At 46.8% G+C, this 13303-nt stretch overlaps 1 protein-coding gene across 1 annotated transcript; it reads right to left on the bottom strand.

Moving 5' to 3' along the window:
* Nucleotides 1-2418: 2418 nt before the first annotated feature.
* Nucleotides 2419-10659, bottom strand: LOC116661701 (putative HERC2-like protein 3). The gene is made up of 4 exons (XM_032474205.1): nt 10433-10659; nt 5831-5972; nt 2803-3114; nt 2419-2455 (listed from the first exon to the last, which is right to left on the bottom strand). Exons 1-3 carry the CDS (start codon nt 10620-10622, stop codon nt 3006-3008), a joined length of 441 nt encoding a protein of 146 aa, XP_032330096.1. The 5' UTR covers nt 10623-10659; the 3' UTR covers nt 2419-2455; nt 2803-3005.
* Nucleotides 10660-13303: the final 2644 nt, after the last annotated feature.

The following is a 13303-nucleotide window of genomic DNA, read 5'->3' on the forward strand; positions in this document are numbered from 1 at the left end:
TTAAAGAAATGGAAAATATCCTATGCTCTTGGATTGGAAAAATTATATTGTTAATATGGCCATACTATCCAAAGCAACCTACAGATTTAATGCTGGCCCTATCAAATTACCCAGGACATTTTCCACAGAACTAGAACAAATAATCCTAAATTTTATATGGACTCCCAAATGACCCAATGGCCAAAGCAACATGGAACAAAAAGAATGAAGCTGAAGGAATAATCCTCCCAGACTTCAGACAATACTACAGAGCTACAGTAACCAAAACAGTGTGGTACTGGCATAAAAACACACATAGGGGTCAATGGAATAGAATTAGAGAGCCCACAACCTACGGGGTCAATTAATCTTCAACAAAGGAGGCAAGAATATACAATGGAGAAAAGACAGTCTCTTCAGCAAGTGGTGTTAGGAAAACTGGACAGCAGCATGGAAATCAATGATGTTATTTAGGACACTTCCTCACACCATACACAAAAATAAATTCAAAATGGCTTAAAGACTTAAATATAAAAGAGGACACCATAAAAATCCAGAAGAGAACACAGGTAAAACATTCTCTGACATAAATTGTAGCAATGTTTTCCTAGATCTGTCTCCGAAAGCAATAGAAATAAAAGCAAAAATAAACAAATGGAACCTAATCAAACTTACAAGATTTTGTACAACAAAGGAAACTAACAAAAATAAAAAGACAGCCTACGGGATGGGAGAAAATATTTGCAAATGATGCAAATGATAAGGGCTGAATTTCAAGAACATACTAACAGCTCAAACGGTTACCAGAGGGGCAAGGGGGTGGGGAGGGTAAGTTGGGAGTCTAAGTACTAACTACTAATACTAATACTACTAGCACAGATACTAAAATAGATGAACAACAAGGTCCTACTGTACAGCTCAGGGAACTACATTCAGTATCTTGTAGTAACCTGCAAAGGAAAAGAATGTACATGGGTGACTGAAACAATACGCTGCACACCAGAAACTGACACAGCATTGTAGAGACTATACTTAAATTAAAACAAAAGAAAGATCAGTGGGTTCCCACATGATCAAGAGGAAAAATGTCTAAAACACATCAAATCCATAATAGCCAATAAATTCATCATAATGATAATAGACAAAACAAAGGTTCTTGGTCACCTTTACAAGTACCAGGCACCAATTCATCATTCTGAAAATTGGTAACGCACGCAAGCAAGCAAGCAAACAAAAACAGCCACTATTTTGCCTTTCCTATATGAACTATATTATAGGACCAGAATTCATAAGAAAGTTTTTTTTTTAAAGGACACAACTCCAGCTAATAAATTTGGGGGGGATGACAAAGTTTGTGACGGATCTAGAAGGTGATATGAACAACATTAACAGAGAATAGATGGTGAAAACCAGCAACGCTGTGTGCTGGCACCTACAATACATTCCTGCTCAGGGCAGCCTGAGCCCAACCACTTTGCAGCCCTCGCTCTGAATGTACAGGAGACACAGAGGAGAGGGAGGAAGGCTGTGGGTCAATGTAGTTTTAGCACAAATGAATGGCATGAAAAGGAAAAAAGGAGGGAGGAACTATTCTAGGTTAAAAAACACTTCAGGGACCTATCACCCAAATGTACGGTATATGATCTTGTTAGTATCAAAATTCAAAGGAATTACTATAGAAAGCCGTTTTTGAGAAAACCGGGAAAATCTGAGCAAGCATTAGCTATGAGATGACAGTGAGGAATCACTGTTCACTTTGTCAGGCAATGTTAGGAAACTGTAAGGTCATTATATTAAAAATAAAAGCCTTATCTATATGGGATACATATTGACATATCAACAGGTAGAATGAGATGACTTCTGGGACGTTCTCTGAAGTGTACTGACTAGAACAAAAGAATTAAAGGAGGAAAATGAAGGATTTAAGGTTGAAAAAACATAACTAAATTTTTGAAATTAGATGGCAATGAGAATGATATTTTTTACAAAAGATGGAGGAGTGTATAACTCAGTGGCAGAGTGTGTGTTTAGCATGCACAAGGTCCTGGGTTCAATCCCAGTGTCTCCATTAAATAAAATAAATAAATAAACCTAACTACGTTGGTCTCCCCTCAAAAGCAAAAACAGGCTGTGAAAGTATCCAAAAGGGGGATGACCAAGAAGCACAGGACCCTGTGCCACGTCACTATGGACAAGCCCCCTTTTGTTCTGTGGTGCTGGCCCCCCACTCTGCTGCTCCTCTGTCCTCTCTCCAGACACAGAGGCCTCCCTGCTGGCTGCTATGCCCTCCTCTGCCAGGTCTCTGATTTTCTGAGATGCTTACACATTTGTTGAATGAAAACCTCAGCCAGGCTCCAGCCTGAGACAATTACTCACCTGATTATTCTTTCTCACATACACAGCATAATCATCATTACTCAGGAAATCAGCCCATTTTTCGTTAAGTCTGGGTCTCGGTTATGACAGCACCGGTAGACTACAAAAGAGAAACACATTTCTAAAAATGGTGAACCAGATAAACCTACTTAAAGAAGTATGTGAAATCTCTAACATTAAAAAAGAAAGTGTGAAATATTATGCTGTGTTTTCACTGTAAAATCCTTCATTTTTACAAGATTAATGGCAACATGACCTGCATGTCAGCATTGTCCAACAGAGACCCAACCATGGCCTACATGCCCAGGAGCAGGCACACACGGCACCCCATGGTGAGGACCACACGCCCAGCTGCGCATGGGCCTCTGATGGCCGCATTTCCCGGGAGGCCTACGAACATATAGATGGGCACTTTAAGCTGGAACACCCCCGTGGAAAACGCAGTACCTGGCAAGCCAGCAGCATTCCCAGGGGTGCCCGTGGGTGAGTTGAGTACAAACTTGATGTTCCTTCTAGGGAACCCTGTTTCCATGAGCTGGATCACAACAGGCAGAGCAGGACCTGGCGACAGCTGGTCCTTCTTCACTCTGATGGGGTGGACGTGCAGCACGGGGACAGGCGTCATAGAGCTGCAGGCTTCACACACGGGGCTAGCCAGATGCATGGACTCCACAGCCAAACGCTGACACACAGCCAGCGCGGCGGCCTGGGCAAACGGGAGCGGAGCCGAGGGCCATCAGTTGGGGGGGAGCAGGGAGCCTAGGAAAATGGAAATTACGGACGACCACTCCCAACTGCAGTGCAGAAGTGTATTTCTATACTCAGTCCTACTGGGTATTTTTAGATGAATGGGTAGAGGAAAACTGTGATGGTTAAAAAGCTTCTTTGGCAGACAAAGAACCTACCTAGTAATTTAGCCAAATATCGATGTCCGTTAAGGAAATTTCACAGCCCTGAAATCTGAGCTCTGAGTGGCAACAAGCTGAGGGAGTGAACGCAGAGTGAGGGGCTCGAGGAGGCAGGAGAAGGGGACCCCTCCCTTCCCCATGACCAAGCTGTGCCCACAGTCTCCTGCTCTCTTCCATCTGTAGGACAGGTCACAGACAGCACAGAGCCACCACATGTGCCACCAAATCAACCCCCACCTACTGAGGAGTAACACAACCTCTCTGGGGATTAAACATGGTATAAAAAAATAAGGGGACTAAAGAATGTTGGGAAGCAAATTGCAATGATTTGATGAGTGCACGCATCACCAGGGCCTGCAGCTGGTGACTGCCTGCCTCTGGGCGCCTCACCCCTCCCTGAACCACCTGAAACTCCCTGCTCATCCATTCTACTTCTCATAGTGCTTAGGCTCGCTGTTTGTTTTAAACTGACCACGTGAGGAAGGAATTAGGGAGAAACAGAAGACATCATTGAGCCTTCCAGTGCTTAGGAAGGGTCAGAATCCTAGGGTTTTGCTGTGAAGTCTGAATAACTCAGAAGTGACAGGCTCCATCCTAAAAGCTTGTAATTCAGAACCAGTTCAAGCTAGGAGTTCCAGTTCTGGCAGTAAGAAGAAGACTAGACTAAGCCTCTGCTGATAACATTTGTGAATTCTGGACAGAGTATTTTTAAAAAACATTTGAAGGCAGGCCCTGGAGAAAACAGGGACAGGTGTGACCCTGACAACAGGGAGGTCCTGGGCAAGTCGTGACAGGGGCGGCGCTCCTGGACTGCAGTCAGGGGCCTGCCGGAGCAAGCAGGTTGCAGAAGGACCACGAAGTGCACGGGCAGACTACCCGCGACTCCTTGGCTGACCACAAAGCTGAGCCCAGCACAAAGGAACTGCGGGCAGGCCCAGGGCTAGGGAGACGGCACGAGGTCCCAGTCCAACCACGTTTGAGCGCAGAGGTCATGATGTAGAGGTTTCCACTGAAACCTAAGAAGACATTATAAATCCTGTAGAATTAGAGACCAGGAACCAGGACTGAGGGCAAAACAAAAATAAACTATCACCAAAAAGTCTAGAATCAAGCCTCGAAGGACTGAGGAAAACTGCCAGGCACTGAACTGTCTGCAAAAATAAAGCTCCGTGTTCTCCAGAGGACGTGACAGAGCCCAGAGGCCACACAGCGTAATACCCAAGCCACCCAGCACACAGCAACGTTGTTTAGACGTGTGTAGAAGTAGAACCAGTAACTGACTATGACCAGCAGAACAAACCGATCAGTAGCAGACCAATGAGTGGCCCAAGTGTCAGAATTAGCAAATAAGAAATTTAATATAGCAATCAGACGTATGTTTAAAGATGTACAGGTATCAAGGATGATATGTGTTTTAAGTGACACAAAGGGTGAAGAGATGAGGACCGTCAGGAGACCTGTAAAACTGTAACACAGGAACCAAACGGAAACATGAGATCTGAAAGTATAAAGGATTCCTTGGACGGGTTACAGCAGATAAGACCCGATGAAGCCGCACACCTGACCTTTAAAACAGCTCTTTACAGAGAACCAAGCTGATTAACCAAGACACTCAAAACAGAAACTCACTAGCAATCCCCAGATGACAGCAGCAGTCTCAGAAAAGAACAAGAGAGCAGGACAGGTAAAAACACCCAGCAGGGGCTTGGGTGACTTTAACCGGCCTCTCACCTCAGGTGTTCAGACCTAACGAGCAGCTGGCACTTGGTGGGGGTCACAGAAGGCCCTGCACCCTCCTCCCCAGCTGCCCCCGTGCCCAGAATTTCCCGCCTTCTCCCTCTGCACCCGCCACTTCCTCACTCTGGATCCTGGCTCCACGCAGGGTCTTGGTCTCTGCGGATCTCTACTAAGGTGTTTTCTGCCTGCCAAATTGAGCCCTCAAGGTTTAATTTTTGTCTTTGATGTTTTGTCCAGAATTTCTGATGTACTGCACAGCAAGAAGGATTTAAAAATAAAAAAAAATCTAGTTCTCCATGTGGTGGGCCATGGAAGTTCCCATTATGACTAGACCTGGTCTGATGTCCTCTCTTCAGTGAGAAGATGCCCACAGTCCACCCCCGAGTATGCGGTGCAGCACGTGCTTGGAACCTGAGCGCCTGGCTTCAACAGAGCAGGCTTAGGAAAGTCTCTGGCGTAAGTGAAACAATCCAGCAAGAGCCATCTTCCTAGGCTTCACGGGGCTCTTTCAATGACACTGTTTCCTGGGAAAAGATTCCTCCAAGAACACTTGAGCAATGAACCCATGCTGAATCCAGCTGACCTTTCCAAATAATTCACAGAAATTCAAAATAAGATTAAAATTTAACTCATTCATTCTTTAACCAGTATTATAACATTCTATGACAATCATGCTTAAAACCTACCTAGTCATAAGAATTATTTTGGCATATTTAAAATTCAGACTATATCCTTAAGGAAATCTACCTACACATCTACCAAAAAAAAAAAAAAAAAGTTGACAATCTCGTGTGCTGGATAAAAACTGCCAAGGCTACTACTGACTGTACCTCAAGCTCCTGTTTGTCAAATATGGCCTCACCAGAGACAGCTGGGTGGCCGAGGCCAGTGACTGCTGTAAGAGGATCATTGGGGGCTGCAGGCCTTCAGGAGACATGTCCCCAAGGTCAGGGGACGCAGCTGCTCCATCATCTGAATTTAAAAACAAAATAAGAATGACACTGCATTTTTAACCACAAACATCTCTTTACTATTTTCTTTTTAACTATTTTTTAATGAACTACAGTCAGTTACAACGTGTCCATTTCTGGTGTACAGCACAATGTCCCAGTCATGTGTATACATACATACATATATTCGTTCTCATATTCTTTTTCATTAAAGGTTATCATAGGATATTGAATATAGCTCCCTGTGCTATACAGAAGAAATCTGTTTTTTTTTTTTTAAAACACAGTGCACTGAGCATGTTAAACCAGATACATGATTTCTACCTCATCAAGCATTAGCCAACCAAAATTTTCAAGGCTTTTCCACTCCCTGCTTTCTGGCCTCTGTCCTTCTTTAGTTCTTCTGTCTGTCTCTTTAGACCCAACCAAAGCGACCTCCCAGACTTCTGCCCTTGGTCCAGTTCGGGTCCCTTCTCTGCCTTGGTGAGCACTCACTGCTTCAGAAATCCCAGCTCTGAACACTCCCAAGTGTGCTGTGGCCCCAGGGCTTGCTCTCTTTCCCTTCGTTCACACCATAAACTGACACCAATTCCAAATGTGTCATGTGGTCAGGGTGATGTCTACTGTCTTCATCTGAGCAGCTCTGGGTGAGGTGTCTGGCACTTCTCAATTGCCCTCAGCCCACTGATACAATTTCAACTTAATCCTTTAGTCCAGGGGTTGTAAATTTTTTTGAAGAGCCAGGGAGTAAACAGTTCAGGCTTACTGACCACAGGGTCTGTCACAGCCACTCAAACTCAGCCGCTGAAGGCTGAAAGTGGCCAGAGATGACATGTAAACAGGAAGGCATGGCTGTGTTTCTATAAAGCTGTGGTGGGCTGTCAAGCCCTGTGCTGGACAGATCCATCTGGAGCTCTCGCTCTGCCCCGAGCATGGGATGGTAACCCCGATTCAGCACTGCTGTAGCTACTCACTAGGGTGACCACAGAACAGCCAGTCCAATTCCCTGGGCACCACTTAACTGACCCCTCCAGCTTTAGCCCCATGATCACTGATAAACCCTGCACTCCTTGCCAAGCTCAGTACCCAATACTCACTGATTACGCCTGTGCTCCTGCCATCTCCTCTCCCAGGACAGGGACTCCTCATCACCCTACAACCAGGGCCTGCCTCACCCCTCAAGTCTGCCCTCCCCAGCCCTCCACCACCAGCGTCCCCGGGACACGTGTGAACTGTGCTCAGACATCTCACAGCACACGAGCGTGTACCTTGGACAGAGCTACCTGCCTTCATTTTCTCTCCCCACCCCGACTCCAAAGAGTAAAAAAACCATAAACGAGGACTGTCTGGTTGCCCATAATATTTAGCACAATGTCTTTCAACAGTAGATAGTCCAAAATTTTTTCACAGCTTTGGGTTTTTTTCTATTTAAAATGATATGAGCTCATTCTAGAAAACTAAAGCCATACAGAAAAGTACAAAGAAAATGAAGTCAACTGAAATTCTCCTGTCACTCTCTTTGGCAAATCTACAAACAGATAAGTACGCAGCAGTGTACTTTTTTTTTTCTCATGTTCACGTTTCCATGGTAAGGGGCACACAAATGCACCACCACCGTGAACAGCACCACGGTGTGCTGCCATTCTGGCACACCGCCTAATAATGGGCACTGAGGTTTCTCCAGTTTTCAGCATAAACTCAAGACCAACAAAAAAAAAAGCCACAATGAGCATCTATAAACACATTTCTTCATGTCTTTCCATGTGATCGATTCCCACAAGATGACTTCCTAATCAATGGACATACAGATATAGATACGTGTGCACATGCATTTTAAAGTCTAGCATGTCCTCAGATGCCCAGTGGACGGCTGTACCAACTTAAACCCCCAGCAGAGTGTCAGAGGAGACTCACTTCATGTGCACCGGGAGCCTTGTTAAAAATGCAGATCCTGACTTCTTAGGTCTGGGCTGCGGCCTGAGGGCCCACACCTCTAACAAGCTCCTATGTGCCACCGTCGCTGCTGGTCCTGGGGCCGCACTTTGACCATCGAGGCAGCAGAGCACTGTTTCCCTCCCTCCCCTCGGGCTTTGTCTTTCTCACTTGCGGTCTGTGTTTCATCAGTTCCTGGCCTGGTGGCACATCTTCCTTGTGCACATAGAAGCCATCTCTAGTTCCCCTTCTATGGGCCACCCGTACGTGTCTCTTGGCTGTTTTCTACTGGAGTTTTGCCTTTCTTACAGGTCTGTAAGGGCTCCTAGAAAGTCACCTGCGTGAGCAGCTGCCGCGTCCTGAACAGCTGGCTGAGACAGGATCCGCCTGAGCTGGTCCCGGTGGGAAAGCAGAGCGCAGCCCGCCTTCAGGACTCACAGCGTCAGCTCTGGCCCCTCAGCAGGCCCAGGTGTCATTGTCCTGGGGGAGAAAAGGCCTCAGCAGGGAGGGCGCAGGCTCTCCCCTCAGCAGAGGTCGGCCTTGGGGAGGGCGCTGCCCCGAGGGACTCATCTGAGCTTGCAAAGCCTGGCAGTGACGAAGGGCTTGCCCTTCCCCAGGCTGTGGGTGAGCATCCTCCTCCGCCCTGAGGTCTCCTCTGCCACGTGCTGCCTTAGGTCAGAGTGAGGATGCGATGGTTTAACACGGTTAGGGCCGTGTTAGCTATTTCTAGTATAATCAATTGTTTCCCAAGTCGCTGAAATCACCCAGACACCTATGTCATAAATAACATACTTTCACCTTTTCTTGCCATGACTCCTGCAACACAATTTTGTCAGATATTCACGACATACAGTTCTCTAATGTAAAGATCAAGGCACTCTGTAGAATTGTTAGAGCAGGCAGATAGCTAGATATGAGCAGAGAAAGGGGGACCCAGGCCAAATGGCAGGAACTGGGCAGAAACAAGGGGTACGGGCCAAATGCAGAAAACCCTACATCATGTAAGCACCAGGGGTCCCTGGGCAGAAAAGAAAGGCAGGAACCTCTGGGCTGAAAAGCATTCTCACATTTTGGAGTGACAAGTGGCCTGGAGGCTGACAAAGAAAGGTGGGAAAAGGCAGGAATCTCCAGTGTCCCAATATAACTTTTCTCATTGTGCCCTCATTTCCAAAAAATTGGCCTTCCAGATTACAAGTCCCCATCAAGCACCAATGTCATGACACTTCCAATCTGGAATAAATATGGACAAAAATCCTTCTTCCCTTCAGAAAGGTAGAGTTGGGATGAAACCAGGAAATACGACCCCAAACCCTTCACTTCCTAATGAATATTCTGCCCGATCATTTGTACTCTATGTAACCAACTTGCCAAAGAAACTCAGCACAGCCGCTCACCTGAGCCCACCTGCTCTCCCCTTGAGAGTGTGCTGTCCATGCCTTAGTAAATCCTCACTTCACTTTCTTAACCACCGTGTCTCATCTGAATTCTTTCTTGGATGGTTCAAGAACCTGCACGCCGGTTACATCTACTGGCAACAGGATCTTATCTAATCAAATGACTGCAGTGATGTCCGTGGGCCAACGGAGGAACAGACCAGGGAAGCCGCCACAAAGACGCAGGCAGGCAACAAGGAGAGCCAGGCCAGTCACAGCAGCAGCATCCAGAGCAGGAGACGCCGGAGGCCACAGCAGGCAGCATGGGGACATGGGGACTGGGGACGTGGGGACATGGGCACGGGAGGAGCCAGAGGTGCCTCCGGGGCACCGAGCTCGAATATCCAGCAGACAGGGTTATTCACCGTGACAGGAAATGCTGGCTAAGGGACAAGGTTAGCTGAACTGTGGACATGCTGTGGTTTACATGCACCTGGCCCTCCAGCCAGAGATGAGAACTGGAGAGCCATCATAAATGCTGTGGCAGGAATTACAGAATTGGGGAGAAATGGGTGAGAAAACTCAAGAGTGGGCAGAATGAGCCACAAGTGACAGACGCAACCACAGGGATGTCTAATGTGCAAAGAATAGTCAGGGAGAAGAATTCTGAAAGGACACATGAGAGGCAACGTTAGGGAACTGGAGAACAGCACCCCAGACCAAAGGCGGAGCTGGAGCAGGGCTGGCCTTGGTCTCGGACAGGCCACCACGGTCCACAGACACAAAGTGAGGCAGGTCCAGGCACACAGGCCCTGCCGGGTCTGGCTGTGATGAGACCCGGAGCAACACTCAAGAAGGGCAACTAGGCTGGGGGGCCTCAGCTGGGGGGTCAATGTGCAGGGAGAGAACACAGACTTCTCTTCAAAAAGCGTGTGCAGAATAAACGCTGGCACCGGGAGGTGGGGAGGCCTGGGGGTTCTCTGGGTGCCACCCCCACCATGGCATCATTCTTGGTGTCACACACACTCATCACCACGCCCGCTGTCACTCAACCAGTGGTCAGTCCATCTGAACCCAAAGACTTCGGCAGTGACAGACCTGCTCTGACAAAACAAGATGTTGTTCAAATAATACTAGTTAAGATGCAGCTCTTTCATCAAGAAGTGCGTGTACTGACCTGCAAAACCCCGCTTAGGTGATTTCTTTATTTTGTGCTTTTCCAATCTGCTGCCAGCGAGGTTCACCAACTGAGCCCAGACGGAGAGCCCGGGCTCCGTGAAGCGCAAGTCGGTGCCGCTGAACGCCGGGCGGGGAGCTGAAGAGGGAGCGCAGGAGCCTTCAATGTGTGTCCAGTGAGCAGAACACATGGACGTTCTGGAAGCTGTCAGAGCCGTGAGTCCTAAATCTGAAACACCACATGTAGATGTAAGTCTTTTTACATCTGAAAATAATGTTAAAGGATGACACTGGAGGCAAGACAAAGACTTACATGCACAGTAAATAGAAACTAAATTAATTTTTTCTTTACCAACGTGTCAGCAATAATTACATCAGGGTGGTGGTTACTAAATTTTTAGGTATTTTCTACAACATGCACATGTTCCTGTAATTATCAAAAACAGTATTTTATTGAAAGATATGGTCAGATCTTAGTTGGGTTACATCAAAGTAATATAAATCACTTTCTCTATGTATCCCTAATTCACAGGTTTAACATGACACCAGCTGCCACACAAACCATGTCACTCAACATGATTATTATGGATTTTGTACATGAAGAAAGCTCATTTAAGGGAATCATTTTCAGGGTTTTTTTTGAAAGTTGAGCTGTTCGATAAGAAATAAATGTCATTAATTCACAGTTTAAAAATAATGAAAACTAACATACTTCCACAGTACCTTCTAAGTAGCTAATGCCCTTTCATGTCTTTTTGAGGCTAAAATAAGACAAATGAGCTACTAATCTATGTAATCCTGTGAGATAGGTCCCATTCACCACTGGGGTGCGAGATGAAAAAGAAAGGCAGACATGCTTTCTGAATTTGGATGGCGTCCTAGAAGGCAGACATAAACGGCCAGAATCAAGTTCTTCCCACTTCACCCAGGAACTGAACACAGGTTCACTACTGGCTTCAGTTGGTTCAGGGGGCACACATGACAGGCGCACATGTCACAGAGCTGCATGGTGATCCTGCCCTTCGGGGTGATGGGAGTCACAGTGCCTTCTCCAAACTCCTTGTGCGTGACTTGTCCTTCCAGTTGCAACTGACTGTCGATGCCTCCTCCCACAGCCAGGACCGCCATGAGGCCCCCCACCTCTGGGTCCTCAGAGTCAGGAAACTAGCCCTCCCACAGGGCCTAGAGCAGACAGAGAGCAAGCTTGGGGAGCGGAGTCCAGGGCGCTGCCTGCTTCTTACAATTAAGCTGAATTCATTTCTAGATTAGTTTCTTCATCCTTTTTTTCCAGGAACAAAATATTTAAAAATATATCTTTGAATAAAATGCAGTGTTTAAGGGGGGAAGGTAGAGCTAAAGTGCGAGAGCACATGCTTGGCACACACAAGGTCCTGGGTTCAATCCCCAGTACTTCCATCGAAAAACAAAATAAATAAACAAACCTAATTACATACCCCCTGAAAAAAAAATTAAAAAAACCCAAAAATAAACAGAGACTTTAAAAAGGGAATTTCAAAGGGAAATCAACATCCTACAGGGAAACCCCAGCAGAGGTGAAAGGCACGCGGCCCCCACACCCTCGGCCAGCTTCCTGGCACCCCCGCCTGCTGGGGGGCCTGCCAGAGCCAGGCGGTGCTGCTGGGCGCCCACCTTCTACAAAGAAGCACTCAGCACAACCTTTGCTTTTAATTGACCTCCATCACGTTATTTTCAAGGAGAAACTACTTCACGTCTATGTTACAATTTCACTGACTCAGTGGGAGAGGAACAGGAGACTTTTGAATCAGCTCAAAGGACTTTCTTTTGTCTTTTTGTTTTTTTGTGTGAGGGGAAGTAATTACGTTGATATATAAAATAAAAATATGGAGGTACTGGGGATTAAAGCCTGGACTTTGTGCATGCTAGGCACCCACTCTACCACTGAGCTCTACCCTCCCAAGGTACACTTTACACGTTAAAAATCTGTAAAGCACGTGTAGCAACTCAAACTCCTTAAGGAACTTCACCCACTCACCCTCCGTGTGCAGTAGGGAGACAACTCACAACTCCAACAGCAGTTCTCTGTGAGGGAACATACTACTGGTTTGAAATCTCACGTTTTAAACATCTTCCATGAGCTCATTCATATTTAATCTGTGTCCTAAATTCCCAGGCCAAGGCTAAGAAGTCTTCAAAGCAGAATGAGAGGAAGAGGTTTCCATGAGGTTTATCCAACTTGACTCTGACCTGACGATGACCCTGTCTGCTCCTCCCGGGACCCCATTAGGGCACCTGGGGCTTCTGCTCCCTCCTGGCTGGCAGTGACCCTGGGGCGGGGCCGCATCCCCGTGACCTGCTCAGACCCCTGGACCAGCTGCTCTTCCCCAGCTCCCACGGCCCAGCCCTCCTGCTCTCCCGGCTTCCAGGGACACCGCCCTTCAGACCCACGCTCACTCTCACACTCAGTCACTCTCACCCAGACACATGCATGGACACTCACACCCCAGCACAGTCACACATATGCCTGCTCAGTCATTCACACACCCAGTTACTCACACACATTCACTTGTTTCCTTCACATTCACACCCTCATAGACAAACTCACATGTACAAACTTACATATGCACTCAAGCCTGCACACACACACACACACACACACACTCGCTGCACTCACTTCCACCTCTCCACACTTAACACCCTCACATCCACATACTCAAACACTTTGGTGGGTTGAACTGTATCCCCCCAGAGTCATCTTCACCCAGAACCTCAGCTGTGACCTTATTTGAAAATGAACCCTTCACATGTATAACGAAGGTAAGGACTGAGATGACATTATACTGCATTAGGATGAACCCTAAATCCAATGAAAGCCCTTAGAAGAGGCAAAGGA

Source organism: Camelus ferus, chromosome 36 (assembly GCF_009834535.1).
Source record: "Camelus ferus isolate YT-003-E chromosome 36, BCGSAC_Cfer_1.0, whole genome shotgun sequence".
In the NCBI taxonomy this organism is placed as follows: Eukaryota; Metazoa; Chordata; class Mammalia; order Artiodactyla; family Camelidae; genus Camelus; species Camelus ferus.